At 40.4% G+C, this 21,513-nt stretch overlaps 1 protein-coding gene across 1 annotated transcript; it reads right to left on the reverse strand.

Annotated features, from left to right (window-relative positions):
• Nucleotides 1-614: 614 nt before the first annotated feature.
• On the reverse strand, nt 615-19,864 carry LOC137659133 (general transcription factor II-I repeat domain-containing protein 2-like). Its single transcript, XM_068394204.1, has 3 exons — nt 19,708-19,864; nt 1,581-1,805; nt 615-1,249 (listed from the first exon to the last, which is right to left on the reverse strand). The coding sequence occupies exons 1-3, from the start codon at nt 19,862-19,864 to the stop codon at nt 615-617; spliced, it is 1,017 nt and encodes a 338-aa protein (XP_068250305.1).
• Nucleotides 19,865-21,513: the final 1,649 nt, after the last annotated feature.

Here is a 21,513-nt window from a genome sequence, read left to right on the forward strand (position 1 = left end):
ACCTGATAAGTTTTTTTCTCTCAATACTTTTCTATAGGATAAAAAATTCAATTTAAATTAAACTCCGCTCTAGATCTCCTTTAGCTCTTCGAAGTGCTATCTTTTTTCTTGAAGTGAAATTTTTTGTTGCTGCTGGGCTTTATGTCCTCCTAATTAATATTTTTTTCTACATGACATGTGATCTTTATCTCCTAGAGCAGGGCTACTCAACTATTACGAGGAAAGGTCCCGTTAGGCAAGTTCCACTGTATACATAGGTCCCGAAATTTTTATTACATGAAATCATGAAAATAAAACAACCAATTCGAGAACAGGGTAGTAAACCATGATTTTTATTAATTTCATATTCACTGTTTGTTTTATTTATAAAAATTTTCAAAACGTGGAAATAAAAGTATCAAATTTAATACCTAATGTATAGCAAGACTTAAATGTTTTTCTCTATAAAAACAGCTGAAATTGAGAGTTCTAAAATTAAATACTGTTTCATATTATGGTATTTTAATAATAAAAAAATAGATCTTTTACAACATAACAGGATATGAACATTCCCTCTCAAAAAAATAAAATGAATTTTCAAATTGAAAAAAAATTTAAAACACCACAACAAGAATTTAGTGAGAGAAATTGCACTTTTTGCTTTTTGCTAGTTCCCGAAATTTTGGTACTAATGGAGTAATAGCGAGTCGAAGACAGTGGTGGAGGTGTTCATTGGTTATACAGGAGCAAACCTTGTTCTTCACTAGGTTCATAGATGAGAAAGCAGATTCGCAGCAGTAACTGGAGCCAAACATCGAGAGAATTTGCACTGCTAATCTGTGAAGAGTAAGAAAACTAGAAGGGGATCCTTCTTTTGACCAAAATGTTTCTGGTGTACAATCACAGAATACTTGATTCAGCGCTACATTCTCTTGAAAGTCAATAAGTTCCAGTTGGATTTTAGCAGCATCTACCCATTTCCAGGTGAGATTTGCTTCGACTGAAAATTCTGTGATATCTGTCACTAGAAAAGGGTTTTGAATGAACAACAGCAACTGTTTTCCAAGAACAAAATCATCAAAGCGAACCTTAAAATTGTCGATCAGCTTCTCAATAAATTGGACATATTTAGTATCTTTTTCATCTTTACGTTCCTCCAAAAGTCTTGGAAAATGGAAAAGTTGGCTCTGAATATCGTCCTTGAAAAGTGCAATTTTTTTTCTGGAAAACTCGAATTGCTGAGATGACGTTGGAGATAGTGTATTTTTCCCTTTTCAGTTTGACATTGAGATAATTCAAAAGTGACATTATGTCTGCCAAAAATCCAACACTTTCAATTTCCTTGTCATCTTTCAAAAATTCAGAAAATACCTTTACCTTCACACTGTTTTGATCCCCCAGGAAAGTTTGCAACTCCTTCCTAATTGACCAAAATCGCTCCAAAACTTTGCCTTTACTTAGTCGTCTCACATTATTCTGTACAAGTAAATCGTCATAGCTTGCATTGACCTCGGTAAGAAAGGTTCGTAGTAGACGATGTTGTAGTGCTGACGTTGATCGAGGGAAGTTTACTAGCTTCATAAAAGTCTCCATTACTTTACCATATTCATCTCCCAGACTGGCACACAGAACTGATTGGTGGATTATGCAGTGGTAACTTATCATGTCCGGATTATCTTCCTTTAATCTTGCAACTAGTCCCCTCTCTCGACCAACCATGGCTGGAGCTCCATATTCAGTCACTGAAGTGATGGATTTGACATCAATATTTCTTGATTCTAACATGCTTTTCAAGGATCCATAAATATCCTCTCCCCGTGCTCTTCCTTTAAAGACAAAAATATCTATTCCCAAAGTGTGAGCAGCGAGATCCGACTACTGTAGTGTTTGGTCAAACCTGTCATCATTTCATTGTCGTCAGCATTTTGAAAGTAAACCGAGCCTCGACGAAGAGCACCTGCAGCGATAAGGGGACTGTCGTGTTTTGACCAAGATGTCATCGTCTTGATTAGTGGAGTCAGCCTATTTTGAGAAACTGAGCCTGAGGGAATTCCTTGTTTATGAAATATGTCATCATGGGTGGACACGTGCTGTCCTTTTGTTACGACTTAGCACGTGGTCCAGATCGCATTAGAAATTTTTTCTAAAAGCTTCCATGGCGTGATCGAAGTGGTCGTTTTTTGAAGAGGCCAATCGAGATGCAGAATTGTTAAAAAAAAAAATGCCCTCTATGGAAATGACTACTGCCCAATGTAATTAACTCCGCCCATACATGGGTATATAAACTTCAAGAAGAGATTCACCAGGAGAGATAGGACAGGACATAGGACAAGAGAGGAACTATGTCCAAAGCAGAGTTAAGAAGCCGAGAGGACCCGAGTCTGTTGAGCTTGTTTCCAAAATCCTGTTATGGCCGAGAAGAAGAGACAAATTGAAGCAGCCAGCCCTCCCTGCTTGTGACGAGAATTAGCCAACACTGCCTGAAGGCTGCCTTAGTTCAACACTATCATCGAATTCTTAGAGAACACTTCTGATGTCCCATCTTGATGCCATCCTTTCCGTGACGTCTTCGAATCCGGTCATCTTACCAGTTTCGCTTGAACTTCAGCCACCCTTCTGCTACATTCTAAACCTGAAGTGTCTGTACCAGTATCGTCTAACAGCTGCAGAAAACTATTCCTTAAGTATTCCTACCTTACTGACTGTTCCCCTTTTCTAGCAATGTTTTGATTGATTTGATTTGTCAGTTAAAGTAACCGAAGAAGTACCATTGATTTCCTTTATAAGTTTGTGAATAAACATGTGTTTTTTCATGAGTTATTTTTATATTAATTTCCCATATTTCAATCGGTGTTGTTGGAAACATTTATTTTAATTATCAAAAGAACCTGTAACGCTTTTGAGATCGTAACAGAGAGAGAGAGAGAGAGAGAGAGAGAGAGAGAGAGAGAGAGAGAGAGAGAGAGAGAGAGAGAGAAAGAGAGTGCAGGATTACATATTTCTATTTCTATAATATACGGTATGTGTGTGTATTAAGCAACGAAAGGAAAAGCATAAATATACAAGGATAATGTATTTAGAAAGAAAAATTGGGTCCCTAAGTTGTCAGTTTCTTGATGATTCCAGATAAGTCTGATTTTAGGAAAAAGGATAATATGGGATCAACAGAAAACAGATCAGGGCTCAGGTTTAAATTCTGTTCTTGGGTAGCCAATAAAGATGGATTAAACAATATTTCTTTGGGTTTTGTCATTAGTAGGAATTATCCCTCATGTCTACCCTTCTCATGAAGAGGCACCTAATTGTCTAAAAGACTGACTGACCATACTCTATGTAAATCATTTAAACCATTTAGAAGTAACGCACTACATTAGGGAAGAGATCACTTTTCGACTACCATTCGATTTTTGTCTCTCTCTCTCTCTCTCTCTCTCTCTCTCTCTCTCTCTCTCTCTCTCTCTCTCTCTCTCTGTGACATTAGTTGCATAAGCTGTAGGAATAGTTGTTCCTACGAACCTCCAATCTCTTTTTTCCGTCGAAAAAAACTTGAAACATTGTAGATCCTCTCTCGATCCCTTGTGGGTATTTTGAGTGTCCATTGTGTGTTGATAAAATAACTACTGCTTTATTTAGGTCTTGGGCTACTGTTCCTTAATGAGCGTATCGACCATTCAATTACCCTGATGTGAACTCGGGTCCACCACTGCTATAGTCGACCCAAACCAAAGTTGCAGTTAAGAGACGTTCTCATCTCAAAGCTTTGTATGGACATTAAAAAAAGAAAAAAAAATCGGACTTCCAGGTTTGTATCTTAACGACCACTTAATGAAGATAGGAGAAAACAGTCAATTTTATTTTTAAACCAGCTTGATGCCTACGGGTTATCTGATACCGAGTGTCAGACTAATTCTGTTCTTGTTTGAGAAGGGTTGACATCTAAATCTTAATCTTTCAATTCTTTCAGTTACTTTCTATCTAGAAAATTTTAGTTCTCAGTATCCTGGAATAATTTTCCATCTTGTTTGGCTTTAGTCAACCTAGGATGATAAATCTTCCAAAGTTTCAATTTGCTTTCTATTGACCACCGGAAAAAAAAAATAGCCGAAAAGGAAACTACTGTATATCCAGGATAATAACCGACGGAACCATCACATCTTTAAGATCTTACTCCATTTTCGTTTCGGGACTTCTCCAGGTAAAAAGACTCTAGGTTTGGGTCGACTATAGGAACAAAACAAAATGTCGAGATTTTGGCTGTCAGGATTTTGGGTAGATCAGTAACCGGGAATATCGAGGTTTTGGTTGTCGGGTTCGTGTAAATTATGCTATTTATATAACCATATCTAGGTAATAATTCATCTTCTGTTTGACGATGATATCCATTCTTCAGTCAACGAATAAATTTTTATGAATTGTGACTGCTAAGAATAATAGAATATTTTTTGTCATAAATTGTTTCTATTTATGTCAGCCTTAAGTACTGAAATAATTATCTACGAATTGTTTCTTTAATGGTCTTAAATAACTTATTATTCTCATCAAATACATTTCTAAAGTTTGTACTTCATCATGTATAGGCTACACTTCTTTTTTTTTTTTTTTTTAAATATCTCCTCATATAAAGATGATATGCCTTACCGTCTATCATCTTCTCTGATCACTCCTCCCAGGTCGATTACGAAGTTCCATCCCCTCACTGCATCTGTTTTGGGAAAAAAGTTTTCTTCTTGTAATTAATTTATAACATTTGCTAGTCTTATGAATCAGACAATGATAGACACAAATAAACATATACTGAATGGGATATAAAAGTATAATTGTATTCATTCGTATAAGATAAATCATAGAAAATAGTTATTCATCTACATTGAAAAGAAGATACAGGGAGGTCTGCAGCCCAAAAGTCGTGATGGACATTCCGCCACTGTGTGTCCTACTATACTCTATACTGTACAGTATCATCATCGTCATAGTCATCATTATCAACCGTAACTAGTCAATAACAGAACAATGGCCTCAAACATGCTTTTCCAATTGCGTGTTTTGACGCAAAGGGCCCCTGTTATATTTCGCCAGACGTGCCATCATTGAGCATTTAAATCAATACTTCTTCATTCATCCTCTCCTACTTCACGCTGTTGGTAATGTCCTTGCCTGGTGATCGCCTGACTGAGGTTCGAATCCCGCTAAAACTCGCTAGTTTATTTGGTTGTTGCAACCTCACCATCCTTATGAGCTAAGGATGGGGGGTTTAGGAGAGCCTACTGACTTATCAGCAGCCATTGCCTGGCCATCCCCGGTCCCAACTTGGGTGGAGAGGGGTCTTGGGCGCTGATCATGTCGTCGGCGCCCACTCGTGTCCGAGTATTGGGTTCTGTCGTTAGTCATCAGCCTCCTATCTCTGGGGTGGGTGCTTATGTCTGATGTGGCTGTTAAGTCCTAGTCTGTGGTGGAAGAGTCGCGGACAGTGTTCACAAGGGAAGGTAGGTGGTGGGCGGGGCTGTTCTAATCGCTCTCTCCTTCTTCTCCTTCTAGCCTCCTCATTTTGTCTCCTCCTCTCCTCGAAGTCCACGTTGCCATGGTGTACTGTACTCCTCCAGGTTTTCCTGTCCCTGGCTGTTTCTTCCTATGAGGAAAGATCGATGTCAGTTAGAGCCAGGGTGCGCTGTAGTTGATCTTTATAGCGCATTTTCGGGGCTCCTCGTGGTCTGGTGCCCTGGGTCAGTTTTCCGTAGAATATTTTCTTTGGGAGCCTAGATGGATCCATCCTATGCACGTGTCCTATCCAGCGGAGGCGGTGGTGGATGATGGTGGCCTCCACGCTGGTCAGCGAGGCACGTTCTAAGACTTCAATGTTGGTGGTGTGGCTCTCCCAGGGGATTCTCAAGATCTGCCTCAGTTTCATTTGTTGGAAGCATTCTAGGTTTTTAAGATCGTTTTTATATAGCGTCCATGTTTGAAATGCATACAGGAGCGTGGAGAGGTCTTGGTTTTGTCTGTGTTGACTTGCATCCCAAAACGTTCGTAGGCAGAGTTGTATGCATCAGCTAACGACTGCAGGTCCTCTGCCGTCTGACCTGGGGTGGCATTGTCGTCAGCATACTGCAGTTCTCACACTGCACACAAGGTGGTCTTGGTTCTGGCGCGGAGTCTAGCGAGGTTGAAAGCGCCTCCATCCATGCGGAAACGTAGGTCTACTGAGGGTGTGTCTGGGGGAATCTCGTTGAGCATTGCTGCGGTGTATAGCGAGAAACACGTTGGGGCCAGAACACAGCCCTGCTTCAGGCCACCGTTGATGGGGAATGGGTCTGAAAGAGAGTTCTGGTGGCAGACTCTCGCAACCATTCCGTCATGGAGGGCACGCACCAGCTTGACAAAATCGGGTGGGCAGCCATATCTTTTGAGGACAGCCCACATGGCAGGTCGAGATACTTTGTCGAAGGCCTTTTTCAAATCCCAGAAGATGAACATTATGGGCTGTTGTTGTTCGAGGCTCTTCTCTTGTAGTTGTCGCGCACAGAAGATCATGTCTATGGTCCCGCGGGAAGGTCGAAAGCCGCACTGGGACTCTGGCAGGACGTCTTCTGCGAGAATAAGGAGGCGGTCAAGGAGAATCCGAGCGAAAATCTTACTCGCGATGCTTAGTAGTGATATTCCCCGGTAGTTGTTACAGTTCTCCCTGTCTCCCTTCTTGAAGATGGTAATGATGTTTGCATCGCGGAAGTCCCTGGGGGGGGGGGTCTTGGTCTCCCATATTTTCAGTATAAGGAGCATCAAATGGTTCCTCAAGCCGGGGCCACCGTGAGTGAGGAGCTCCAACGGGATGTTGTCTGGCCCTGGGGCTTTGCCGGGCTTCATGCGCTGCAGGGCCTTGTTGAAGTCATGGATGGAGGGTGGTAGTGCCATCCAGTGACGGACGGGATGCTGCGGGGTCATTCGCAGGAGATCGTCTGGGGTGTCTGCTTGGTCATTGAGGAGGTTCTCAAAGTGAGACCTCCACCTGGCCAGGATGCCCTAGCTGTCGGTGATGGTCGTGGCCCCATCCGCGTCCTTCAGGCTGCCCACTGATGACCGTGTGGGACCGAATATTTCCTTTGTTGCTGCAGAGAAGCTGCGCAGGTCACGTTGGTCAGCGAAACTCTGTATTTCTGCAGCTTTTCTTTGCCACCAGGTGTTCTGGGCTTCACGGATCCCTCTTTGGCAACCAGCTTCAGCCACCTTGTGAGCACATTTGTTAGCTGCTGTTGGTTGGTTTTCCAAAGTCAGGTGTGCTTGTCGTTTGGTTTTGATGAGAAGAGAGATGGTAGCATCATTCTCATCAAACCAATCCTGCCGTTTCTTGGTGGTATAGCCTAGTGTTTCCTCCGTGGCACGGGCCATGGCGTTTCTGAGGGTGGTCCAGTGGTGCTCAACAGTGGCCTGACCCACGGGGTCTGCAAGGCATTGTTCGCAGGCCTCCTTGTAGTTCTGTGCCACCTGTGGGTTGCGGAGCTTACTACAATCAAAGCGTTGGTGTGGTACGCTGTCAGGTGCCCTTCTGGGTGGTCGTAGGGTCGTCACGGAGAGTTGGGAGATGAGGAGCCTGTGGTCCGTCCAGCAGTCATCCGCTCCGGGCATGGATCGGGTGATGCGGACGTCTCCTCGGTCTCTGGCTCTGGTCAGGACGTAGTCCAGGGAGTGCCAGTGTTTAGACCGTGGGTGTCTCCATGTGTTCTTTTGTCGCTTTGGTAACTAGAAGATGGTGTTGGTTACCACAAGTTGGTGTTCTGCACACAGACCCAGTAGGAGTTGGCCATTGGCGTTGCAATTTCCAATGCCATGGCGGCCGATGATTCCCTCCCACAGGCGATGGTCTTTGCCTACTCGGGTATTAAAGTCGCCAAGCACAACGAGCTTGTCATTGGCGGGCACTGCCTGGATGGTGTGGCCGAGCTGGGTGTAGAAGGCAGCTTTGTTATCATCGGTTGAGGTCATAGTCGGGGCGTAGACAGAGATCAGGGTGAGGTGTCTGTCCCGCGTGATGGGGATGCGGACAGTCATCAGGCGCTCACTGATGGCCTTGGGAGCGAGGTTGTGCTGCTGCACTAGCTGGGAACGGATGGCGAAGCCGACACCGTGGATGCGAGGCTCCTCTAGGGCCTTGCCTTTCCAGAAGATGGTGTAGCCTGTTCCAGCTTCCCTGATGTTGCCCTCTTCGGGTAGTCTGGTCTCGCTAAGAGCCGCCGCATCAACATTGAAGCGTGCTAACTCCTTGCAGATGAGGGCTGTACGTCGTATCGGGCGGTTGGTGTTCGTCACGTCTTGGAGGGTGCGGATGTTCCACGCACCTAAGGTTAATATTTTTTTCTTGTGGTTTCGACCGCATTAGTGGGATGTCCGCCAGCCGCGGTGAGCTGACCAGATGGGTTTGCCGTGTCCGATGTTTACCCCACCTTTTCTAGGGGCCTCCCCATGTGGGGTGGGGTGCGGTGTCCTCAATAGGCCAGCCCAGTCACGGGTCCAGCTGCCGAACTCTGGTGTCACGGCACCGTCACCAGAGAGCGACTGAATCTTAGACTCGCCGCCTGAGTGCAGTCGTGGGCTAAGGGCTTCCAGCTATCCAGGCCTGCCCCCTTCACCCCCTTGCTGGTGGTGATGATGATGATGATGGTGAGAAAGAGATGAAGAAGGGTGGAGGAAACGACAGAATGCCAGTAGCTTGGTATATTGTTTTGGGTGGTCGTGGCTTTGCAACGGCCACGCACACACACTTGGCCCACATCGTTTTCACCGCGGCTCAAGACATATGAGACAGGCGGCTTCTCCGATGTTGGTTGCATCGGGCTGCCGGGTTCTTGTTATGTCAAGGCCCGCCTTGTTGCCTGCTCGACATGCATTGCCCTCTTCCGCCGGCGCTGGGAAGCTCCGCCGTTGGGGTCTTGTTTGGTTTGATTTTGGAGTTTTCCTTCTCCTAGCCTTTGCCTATCTTAAAATAAAGGAGAAGGCCTATAGGGGTCCAGTCTTGGTCTGGTCTCTCAGAACTGGCCTTAGCGGTATGGTTGAGCCTGCCAGGGTGGATAAACTACCCCACCGCCATTGCCCAGCCCATCATTGGGACACTCAAGCCCCTCTACTGCAGCAAAGTGCTGGACCATCAGAGGGGTATATATATGGTAAGTCTCTAGGGCAGAAGTTCTCAACCTTTATTTCTTAGTGACACATTAATGATATCTCCTGGACTTTGACGGTCCACCAACTTTCAGTCGGTGTAATTACAACAATTATTATATAATCCTACTACATATTCAGCTGACACACTCTGACGCAAAGGTACACACTATGTAGGGCTACCCATAATATTAGTTCAAATATGTGTGCACACATGTGTAATGGTTATAATAATGAAGTAATAACAACAACAATAACACCAATAGAAACAACAATAATAATAATAATAATAATAATAATAATAATAATAATAATAATGATGAATTATCATTGTTATTATAATATATGAATGGGTTGATGTTTTGAAGTTTGTTGGTGTTGAAAATCGTATTTCATACAAATATAAGGTAGAGAACTATGGCAATATTTCCTGGCCTTTTAGGAATATATGATGGTATTTCTTTCCAATTCTCATCTAAAAGCTTTCTAGTGACATATCCAAGTACTCTAGTTTTGGCGTGCGGTCATTACGGAGGCTAATTAGTTCTTTTCCAAGGATACTAAGTTGTGGCTTACTTGAAGGATCATCTATGAAAGGATTTCTTGCCAAATCATATTGATCATAAGATGCATTTATTTCTTCACTAAGGTAAGATCACCAATTTTAAAGAGCAATAAATTGAAAATTTTTATTTCCTTCAAATGGCTCATATAAATTTTATGAGAGAGAGAGAGAGAGAGAGAGAGAGAGAGAGAGAGAGAGAGAGAGAGAGAGAGAGAGAGAGAGAGAGAGAGAGAGAGAGAGAGAGAGAGAGAGATTATCAAGTAACTTTAGGAGTGTAAGGCATTTTATATACGGCAAAGACTGCAATTCTCCTCTTTCATTGGTCGAAATAATCCTGAGATACGTACCCATCGATACAGACATAATTAGTCAGACAGGAAAATACTGCATAGTTAAAAACATCCCTTTTGTATTTTCCTTTTTTGTAATTAGGATAAACAAGCGAACCTTTGAGTGAGAGAGAGAGAGAGAGAGAGAGAGAGAGAGAGAGAGAGAGAGAGAGAGAGAGAGAGATCTAATTGATTGTTCTACGTCATGAAAGCAAATTCCTTATGGCTAAATTGAAGCTATTTATGTATGAGAAGAGTTGAATTTAATCTGAAATAAGAGAGTAATGAAGCCACATCAGGATGTCCTAATTACTATATTTCAATTTATAATTTAAAAAAAAAACTGTGTGTTTTTTTTAAGAGTATATTTAAACCCAGGGGAGTCCAAAAAAATAATCATTAGTTCCAGGTTGGTTACAAGTAATATCACGCCAGTTTCATGCAGCATATAAACGATGAACTTCAAAATACAAGGAGTAAAAGTATGTTTTACCTTCATTGTATTAATTGAAAGAAATCGCGTTAACAGACATTGACGTATGTAAACCTTTATTTATAAAAAAAAAAAATATTTGGATCCTAACTCAAATTCTGCTTTATTGTGTTTTGTTAAAAAAGAGGTTTTCACTGTATAAATTACTTAATAAAATTTATATTCATCAAACATTTATTGACAGATAAACGAAGAAGCTGTGCTGAAGGATTTCTATCAATAAGGCAAAACACTTTATAAATTTTAGGCCCGGTGTATTTATATATAAGAATTACGAAAAGAACGTTGCATTTAACTAAATTAACAGTTATTTCAGATTTTTTTATCTCCCTCCAAAGGGATTGAAATTACTGCCAGCCGCTTTTATTTGCCAAAACCTCCAGGGATTTGTCTTTTTCATGAGGCCTTAATTAAGAAGTATTACCTGCCACTTCAGACTTAACCCAATCTACACTTCCTTTCGTCTATCTTAATAACCCATCACAGCCTAGCGGCAGCAAAAGCTGCCACTATATTCTGAAGTGTTCAGAATCGTCTGTATGTCTTACAGTCTTATCTTACATTATGAGCATATTGAAACAAGTTCATTCTTGCTGCTGACCGGGCCATATTACCCTCCAACTCACCTAATGCTGTCAGTTGAGCTTAGATTGTCAAAAAGTTAGGATGGGTGAAAAGAGTACTACATTTAGTTGTAAAGAAAGGTATTTTCTATATGAAATTTACAATTATTTCAAAACATTATTGCTGTGTATCCCTGATCTAGATGTCTCTTTTTTGTGTGTTATTCATAAAATATCTCTGCAATTTTTTTCAAGGCCATCACTGAGAAAAGCATTTTTAATGGCAGCTTTTGCTGCCGCTAGGCTATAACGCAATAATTTTTTTCCGTTTTCTCATATAGAGTTCATTTATTTTTCCAATTGTGGTCAAAATCTTATTAGAGTATATTCAGTTCGTAGTTTCATGACTGAGAGAAGAAATTAACGTTGAATGAACTCAATTCTTTGTTTGCTACTCGGCTCCACAAGAGTTTTATAAGAAAAACTGATGCAATTTTTCTTGTTCACGGATGTTTTATCTTGCAAACGTAACATTAGTGTTCCTACAAAAATGATAGTAAATGTATGTGAACATCGATATATAGGTCTATATGCAGGTAAATACACACACACACACACACACACACACATATATATATATATATATATATATATATATATATATATATATATATATATATATATATATATATATATATATATATATATATATATCTTCTCTGCAGACTTACTTTGAATGAAATCTACGACCTTCTGGATGAACATGACAATAAAGAAGTAGATGTTTCTGTAAATCTCTCCCCCCCCCCCTTGAGGATCCGGATGCAGACACTGACCAAGACTCGGATGCTTCAGATGATTAAGTTACATGCAATCATGAACATTTGCCCAGAAGGATTCTCACCACAGACGTCGCAATTGACAAATTGAAAGAAAAAGTAAATAACTATGTCGACTGCATAAATATTTTCTGGACTGAACAATGGATTGAAGAACTTTATCATCAGAGCACAACATATGCAGAACAAAAGTCGCTCTCTAAAGACCACATCACACCACAAAATGTGAAGGTTTTTCTTTCTATTCTTATACTTTCTGGCTACAACAAACTTCCTTACTGAAGAATGTACTGGTCTGAAACTCCTGATGTATTCAATAACTGGGCTTCTGAAAGCATTAGGAGAGACATTTGATAAAATTCTTAGAAGTCTTCCTTTTGCTGACAACATGAAAATGACCGACGACTGATTTTACAAGGTAAAAGTTATGTTTCTTTTTATACTATAATCTCAGATTATGGTTTTCATGATTTATCACATAAATAATGTTCGTCGATTTATTTCTCCTCTTTTGTATGATATACTGAAGAACTGAAATATATTGACCAATAAAACCTTATCTTTGTTATGGCATTCTAAATTTTCAGGTAAGTCCACTTTTCCAGCACGACAATAATGTCAGCAATCTTCAGCTTCAGCAATAATTCCATAGCATAGATGAAATTATGATCCCTTATTATGGAAAACACCGGGCTAAGCAGTTTATAAGAGAGAAACCAGTAAGATTTAGTTTCAAAGTTTGGGCTGCATGTACTTCAGACGGATCTCTTCTCTATTGTGAGCCCTCTTGTGGGTCTGACACTAAAATCCCTGATATAGGACTGGGCTAAAGTCCAAATGTCGTAGTAGAGATGTCTAATGAGATCAATTTACAGGCTGGCCAGCATGCAGTGTTTGAGAATCCCTTCACCTTATAACCATTGCTGGAAAATTTAGCAAATCGAGGAATAGGAGGTACTGGCACACTAAGAGAGGATTGTCTTCATGGTGCCCCACTAATGGAAAAGAAGGAAAAGGAAAAGAAAAAATATCGTGGGTACATGGAAGAGGTACTTCCTGGTAGCACATCAGTAGTAAAATGGAAGGTAGCTGTTGTGGCTTCAAGGTAAGAATGCTTCAAGTACAAAAAACAGGGGGATGGAGCAAACTTGAGAAAAAGCATATTGAGGTTGATATGCCCAATTCCATTCAAGTGTATAATAAACAGATGGGTGGTGTTGATATATTTGATCAACAAGTATCGGCCTATAGAACTCGAATTCGTTCAAGAAAATGGGTGGCCAATCTTTGCTTGGAGCATCAATGCTCAAGTTGTCAATTCATGGATGCTTTACTGCAAACTGGGAAATATAATCCCATTGATAGACTTCATGTGGCATTTTGTAATTGCCATAATGAAGCAATATGGTGCTCCTCGTACGTCTCCTGGACCTAAGAGACTGTCTTCTGGAACTGCAAAGGATTCCGTGCTGTACAATAGTGAGCAACACTGGACCAAGAAAGGAGACCAGCGTCACTCAAGATGCCGCGAATGTTCTCGACGCACAAAATACATTTGCAATACGTGTTCTGTACCTCTTCATCCAGAATGCATGTTGCCCTATCTTAAAATTCCTCAGTAGTGTATAATGAACAACAGACTTAAATGATTTGAAGCTATATAGGGATAACCTTTGTACAAGAAAAATAGAACAGTGTGGATATGCAACTCATGCAATATGTTTAAGTATTTTTTTTCTTTTATATTATGAATCAGTAAGAATTTGGAGTTTTTATGGTAACGGGCTAGATTAGTGATGATAATTACTAGATATAATGAAGTTATGTTTTAAATACTTAGGTTTAATGTAAAATTATATTGTATTTCAAAAACAAAGATTTTGTGCATTCAAAGTGGATAGTGGTAGTAAGATATGCTATATGATTGAATTTTTTATGTACTATAATTCAGATAGAATTTGCAGTTCTTTTCATAAAAGGCATGATTAGTAATGATAATTACTAAGTATGATAAAGGGAGGCTTAAAATACTTATGTTTGTTAAAAAAAAATATATATGTTATGTCTACAATGGAAAGATTTTGTTCATTCAAGTGCCTAGTGGCAGCAAAAGCTGCCATCAAATAAATCATACTTAAGAAAGGAATTTTTTTATGGTGATGATTTTATGTTGATAGTAGACCAAAATAAAGTATTTTCTGCAAATATGGATTTTTTAAAACCAATAGATAATTCTCGTCCTTAATAGGTTAAAATGTGTAGTTTCTTAATTCAATGGTTTTCAAATCATCTCTCATACGAATATTTTGAGATTTGGGATATTTTTTTTTTCTAAAAAAAAAAAATTATGCTGCTCCTATTAGTTTACCATTTCTAATATAGTTTTGCCTTACCATAAGGATTCCAGTTTAGCTATGAATGTAGTCCGATGTGTTGCGAATCATATATTCTGAGACCATTTTACTATATATATATATATATATATATATATATATATATATATATATATATATATATATATATATATATATATATATATATACACACACACACACACACACATATATATATATATATATATATATATATATATATATATATATATATATATATATATATATATATATATATACTGTTTTCACCAATTGTTTTCCTTTCAAAATGTGGGGGGAATAATTCCCAGGAAGGTGGAGTGGGGGGAGTCTAGGGATAACTGGACTTTTATGTTCATTATAAAAAATGGTAAATACACAACTGTCTCAACTCTGTACTCTATTCTTACTATGTGTGGAATCCCATATCTTTGAAAGGCTTCATTTCCATATTTATTGCTGTCAAAACCAAAGGCAAAAATCGTCTAATCTTTGGAGGAGACTTACGATGTGCAATATCTGCCATTTGACCACGCTTTCGCTAATAAGGAATGTAAAGTATCTCATAAAATTATTAGGAACCAAACCTCAGTAAACTTCATCTCTACCTTTGCTGTCTTAACATGATTCACGATGTCCAATAAAATAACTAAAAGAAACCATAACTTTCTTTTTTTCCAATAGTCAATGTTTCACCATTTACCTGAAGTTGCAATGGAGTATGAGCTTCTCCCCAATCCCCACCACGGGCTGGGATTGTGACAGGGGCAGGGTTGGGTGGCATATTCCTCTTTACTTTTTATTCCATGGGGAAAGCATCAATTATCCCACCACCAATTTTCTTCTTCAAATTTTATTTTACACATGCAGGAAAGGGGGCTGCTAATGATGTTCTTGAATATATATTCAATACAAGCAATTCTGAAATAATAAAAAAATGGATTATTTAGTTTTCATTTGGATCCCGGTCAGGTTTAGAGTTCATTCACACCGTAACTGACTCATCCTATAGTTTACATATGAAGTTTGCAATCCCCAACGTTTGCGATAGCTGCCTGTGAGTTTATTATTTGTTTTCCCTCATATAAGTTTTTGATTTTCCTATTAGACATCATGTTTCTGCAAATCTGTTATATTTTGAAGTTAAAACTACCAAAATGGTAATCTGCATTATTCTCCGAGAAGACTTACTGCACCTGACTCACTAGACAGATAATAAATCTGTAAACAGAGTGCCAGTCACACGGGTAAATATTTTGGGCAATTTTATATGTATATGTATTGTTTGGCTGTATCGAAAAATAAGTAGTTTTCTATCAAATTTCCAAAATGCGTTAATCCTCAACGGGTGGCCACAAAGGAATTGCCCCCATGCATCCCTATCCTCCTCCACCACTACTCTTTTCATCCAACTCTGTTACCGTAATAGTTTCCTTCCATACAATCAACAATCAATTGATTCAGTCAGCATTGATCCCTTCTATATTTTTTTTTCTTTCTGTCACAATTAGTAAATTCTTATCATCCTTCACTGCATTACTGTATAGGCAATGTCCAAATTGTTGACTTAAAAACTGTTGACTGAATGATATTGAAAAACCAGCCATCTTTTCCTTATGATATGACCCATATATTCATATTCTTATGCCATAAAGATAAATAGCATTGTCTTTATTTTTCCAAACCCCCAACAGCAAAGGCTCGCTTCGTTTACCAGTACTAACCACATCCTTTTCAGATTGCCCTCCCACCCCCACCCCCCCCTCCCCGACGTTAAGAGACTAGATGACCCCCTTGCCAGAGAGGCAGGGTGCAAAGGATCAACCACTAAGGAGGGGGTGGTAGTAAAAAGGGTTCAGGACCACTGTTCTCTAGGTTCAGTTAAGCAATTAATCTGGATAACACAAGATTTTTTTTTTTCAAGCAATCCTGTTTTGATATAGAGCACCTAGAAAAGGCTTTTCGGTAATATCATACATTTAGATTCTAATGTAACAAACAACATTGAAAAAAATGTTTCTTGTAAAGGAGGTAAAAAGCATATAATGTACATGTTACCGTCATTATTACGAATTTTTCAATCCAGATATAATCATAATGTCTATTTTACTTGATCTGCAAATAAGTTCATTTATAACAATTTGAAACTCTCTCTCTCTCTCTCTCTCTCTCTCTCTCTCTCTCTCTCCTCTCTCTCTCTCTCTCTCTCTCTCTCTCTCTCTCTCTCTCTCTCTCTCTCTCTCTCTCTCTCTTCATATTATTATTTAATTGGAAGGGAGCATGCCATAATGAATGAAGCAAATGAGTACATACAAATGTTTAATTTATAAAATTACCCTTATATTAAAAACGCTCGGAAAACACAATTAGTATAATTTCTACTGCTATTGTGCAATTACAAAAAGAATTTGACATTTATGCAAATAAATGCAACTGATTATGATAGTCAAATTATTTCCAGGATTATTAGTTTTAAAACTTGAGAGAGAGAGAGAGAGAGAGAGAGAGAGAGAGAGAGAGAGAGAGAGAGAGAGAGAGAGAGAGAGAATAGATGCAGAGGGACTAAATATAAGGTTATTTTCATTAATATTATGTATATAAGTGATAATGATAAAATATATAATTAGTTTTAAGGAATGATAATAATATAACGGACAAACGTTAGAAAGAATACTTGCATCAGTTACTAGTTCTAAGCTGAAATCTTGAAAATGACATCTGGAATAGATTATTTTTGGATAAAAGTCCTCATGAGAGGAACTGTTCCTTGTCTATAGTATTACAGAAATTGTAAGTAAATGAGCGGGAGAGCCGTTAGGTTGTAACTGAGAGGCGAGGTAAAATCAACTGACTTTATTTTAACAGGTAGCGAGTTCATATAAAACAGGTTGAGGACGAAAAGGTCACAAAAATTTCAACAAAATTTATGAACAGAGTAAAACCAGTTCTGTTAACAGTGAGGTGTAGAGCGAGATATACAATAAATCGAAAATATTGTTATAACGTGCAAAAGTGCTGTTGAAACACTTGCGGTACCTGGCTAGCCCCCTAAAAAAAGACATGCATGTGAAATGAGTTGCCCTACTTTTGAGAGGTGTATTGTAAGTGGGTCATCTTGCAGGAGATATATAGGTTTTAGGGGATCAATGGGGACCCAGTTTTCTTTGCCACGAATGGTAATTAAGAATGCTTTCAGTGTACATCAGATCCCAAGGAAAGGGCGTATGTAAGGGGACATTAGCGGTGGCTTGGTAGGGGCTTGTAAGTCTTGCAGGACGTACGCCGGGAGATTGTCGGAGGAGGTTGCAGACGTGAAAATTTCGGCAAGAGCACCCAACGGGTCGCCATATGCCATTTCAGCTTCCGAGACATCCAGGGCATCTTTAAGAGTGAGTCCTTAGTCCCATGAGGAACTATGGAAGCTGGGTAAACCAGTTTGAGTCCTTACAACGAAACATCAAAACTGTTTTGTGGGTGAGATGAAAATATTCAATCATTCCGTTGGCAGCAGGGTTGTAGACAGTTGTATGATGTAGTGTGATTCCAAGGGATTCGCTGGTGATGTCAACAATTGAGAGGTGAAAGTGGTACCCTTGTCAGATGTAATATACTCAGGGATACCAAATCGCGCAATCCTACCCTGAGAGTAAGGTAAAGGTACATGAGATGGACGCTACAGTTTCTATTGGAATGGCTTCAGGTCAACAAGTGGAGCAGTCGATGACGGTAAACAGGTAACGATGTCCAAGTGCTGCGAGTATAAGCAAAATGACATTGAGGTTGACAAAAGGTGCCCACTCCTCAATCTGTGTGTTGACGTGCTATTGAAGTTTGGCATGAAGTACGGATGTGGACCCATCCTCAGTAATCTTAGTAATGACGTACCAAATGAACTACGTCTTCAGTAGCTGTGCAGTAGATTGGTGCGATGGATGTGAAAGGCCATAAATGAAATCAAACATCTGTCAGTGTATTGGAGCACATTATCCACGGTCTAGGTCGACCAGTACTAACATCATGGAGGAGAGTGGCATTAGAGTCATCGAGGGAGACATCTTCCCAATTGAGGGGATATGCAGGATGTCCTACATGGTTAGTGCTCTGGATCTTTTTATTGGGCTTATGCAAAGGCATTGTAATCAAATCCCAGGTGAATGGCGGCCAATGTGTTTTTGAAAGGGCATCAGCAACGGGATAAATTTTCCCAGGGATGCGTTGAAGAGCACAATTGTACTCAGACACGCCAGAGATATGTCAGCATTGACGGTCGGACCAGGAGTCGGATTGTAAAATGAAGGTGTGCACCAGAGGCATGTGGTCCGTGCGAATAACAAAGGGCGTACCTTCTAAGAAGTGGTGGAAGCGAAGGACAGCCAAATGCACTGCCACTAGTTTGCTGTTGAAGGTAGAGTAGCCATATAGCATCTTGAACAATTTTCTACTGAAGAAGGCCATAGGGCTGGGCGAGATGTTGACCACCTGCCTTGATTACTGAACCAATAGCGATGTCGCTATCATTGGAGGAGAAAAGGAGAGGTGCATGTGGCATGGGAAAATTGAGAGTAGGAGTGGTTGATAGGGCATTCTTTGCATTGCAAAATGCCGTTTACTGAAGGGGACCCTACTTCAGGTCTTTTGGCTTGTCCTTGATGGTGGCGTAATTGGGGGGGGGGGGGCACCAAGTGTGGCGGCGATGGCTGGCAGGAAACGGGATAATAGTTGATCATACGAAAGAATTATTGCAGTGCTTTGATGGTTGAAGGCATGGGGAAGTTCTGACCGGCTGCCTAATCCTTCAGGAATATGTGTTCCCTTAAAAACGATACTCCGTTAGCGTTGAAGGTGTACTTGTCATCACAGACTACAAGGCAATTCGGTTGTAGATGGTCAAATACGATACATACATGACTGAGGTGTTCCTCTTTGGAAGAGTAGAACGCAAGTATGTCGTCCACTCAACATACACTGATGGGTGGTCACCTAAGATGCCACCCATAAGGCATTGAAAAGTGGCCTCAACGTTAAGAAAGCCAAAACAATAGTAATTGAGGTGAATATACTGAAGGGGGTGATGGTTGTCTTGGAGATGTCCTCTGGGTTCATGGTACCCTCATAACACCCCTTCAGGAGGTCGAGCATGGAGAAAAGCTTTGCGTTGTGCCAGTAGGAGGTCACATTGGTGATGTTAGGGAGGGGTTACTTATCCAATTCTGTCTGCATGTTAAAGTGGCTGCAATCCTCACACCGGACACACAGATCTATCTTTCTTCAGATAATGTGCAAGGGTGACGACCATGGGCTTTAGGCCTTTTGGCAAAGGCCCATTTCTTCCATTCTGGTGAAAATTTGTTTAGCCCCAGCCATACGAACCGGTGCCAAACCCCTGAATCTGGTGAACACCTGGATTTGGTTATAAATACCGTGTTTGGCTGAAACCGTAGGCGTTTGATGAAGGTGCTGATAGATATCATCAGGGTACGATGTGAGGAGATCTGTGTAGTCATCCGTGGGTGCACTGATGTGGAAAGTAAGGTCGTAGAGGGAGGGATGAAGGTATGTCGAGGAGTATGAGTTCATGTTGACAATTCGTCAATGAGTGAAATCAACCACGAGTTGGAGATGTGAGAGGAAATTCAAACCGAAAATTGGCAATGTGACGTCAGCAATGAGAAACTTCCAATTATATTTGGCCCCTTTCAAACGATAATGTGAGGGTTTCATAACCGTGGATGGGTATTGCAGATCGGTTGCCATCTAGCAGGTGGACGTCGGCAGACTTAGACAGACTGGCATGTCCTGGAGAGTGGCCTTGGCAGAAGAGAATGGCAAGCAATCGTGTCTATTAAAAATGGCACTCTGTATCTGAATAATGTAAAAAGAAAAGGTTAGTGGCCAGGGAGGCCAGCTCCACAAATGATGGTCTACTTACACGTTTTTTGACCACTGACAATCATTCACACAATTCTTTGCAGAAGCCCATAATTTGGAGTGGTAGTAAATTAGCATAACTGTGCCCAACAGGCGTTAATAAGTGGCTGGAGAGGTCGTTGGATAGAGCGTGAATGAGGGGTGGAATAAGTGGGTTTTGGGTGGCTTTGTCGCAGATCCAGCTCATCAAAGGGTGAGCCTCTGTGTCCTACTGTCTTCATGTCTGCTTTGATCGATGTTGAATTGTTGTCCTCTTCATCAGGAGTGAAGCATTGATGAAGGTCTTGAAAGTGGTGAAGTGGCTGTCCATAAGGGCATTGACTGATCATCAGATCCTTCATCGGCAAATTATTGACATCGTGGATGGCAACATGTACAGGTTCGAATAGGCCCTATACCCAAAGGGCATGAAGTAGATTCACTTCACGAGGAAAGCCATCTGCTGCAGTATGCAGGAGAGCGGTAATAGTCATTTCCATGAGGGTAAGGGAAGCCTTGTGGTCCCCCAACTGTTGTTGAAAGAGCTGAAAAGCATAGAAATACAGGCAGCTGGCATTGGTAAATAATGCTCCAGGAGGTGTTTCGATGACATCGTATGCTACTGCTTGCAAAACCAATTGGAGATTTCGTGGAACGTGTCATCTGCTTTATTGCTGGAGCAAATTAAAATTTGACACGCTGAAACAAGGCGAACGCTTCTCCGCTAGCAAAGCACGGATGTTTCATTGAGACCGGCTTGTGTGGAAGAGTCAGGTTGGGTGGGTGACGTCATCAAACAGCAGGGCACAGCTGTGAGGGGTAGGGTTGGAAGAAGTGAGTCTTCCAGAGATCACCAATTGTGCGTGAGAGCCATGAAGTTGTAACTGATTGGCGAGGTGAATACAACTAACTTTATTCAAAAAAGATAATTAATGAACAGAAAGGCTTAAATTGTTGTTTTCACAGTGAGGTGATGAGCAAGATACACAATAAAAGAAAATACCATAACAGTGTACGAGCGTGTCATGAAACACGTACGGTACAGTAACAATCGAAATCTGTTTAAAGTTAACAATATATTATAATAAAGTTAGAGGTAGAAAACTGGCAGAAAAGGAGAGAGAGAGAGAGAGAGGAGAGAGAGAGAGAGAGAGAGAGAGAGAGAGAGAGATATTAGTGTGAAAAACGTTCCAATTATCGTTTTTGTTTTTCATTGCTCAAAACAGTCTTTCGATATAAAACTCTGTGATTAACTTAATATTATTCAATAATGGCAAAAGAAAAAGAAAAAATATTTGATATAGGTATTCACTTCATTT

This window comes from Palaemon carinicauda, chromosome 19, assembly GCF_036898095.1.
Source record: "Palaemon carinicauda isolate YSFRI2023 chromosome 19, ASM3689809v2, whole genome shotgun sequence".
Classification (NCBI taxonomy): Eukaryota; Metazoa; Arthropoda; class Malacostraca; order Decapoda; family Palaemonidae; genus Palaemon; species Palaemon carinicauda.

What these genes read in the sequence shown, in the direction of transcription:
- LOC137659133 (XM_068394204.1), bottom strand. Translation starts at nt 19,864, where the DNA reads ATGAACTCATACTCCTCGACATACCTTCATCCCTCCCTCTACGACCTT. An exon ending in TACGGTTTCAGCCAAACACG is followed by an intron (nt 1,806 to 19,707) that starts GTATTTATAACC and finishes TTGTCTTTAAAG; the next exon opens with GAAGAGCACGGGGAGAGGAT. An exon ending in CAGTCTGGGAGATGAATATG is followed by an intron (nt 1,250 to 1,580) that starts GTAAAGTAATGG and finishes CAAACTGAAAAG; the next exon opens with GGAAAAATACACTATCTCCA.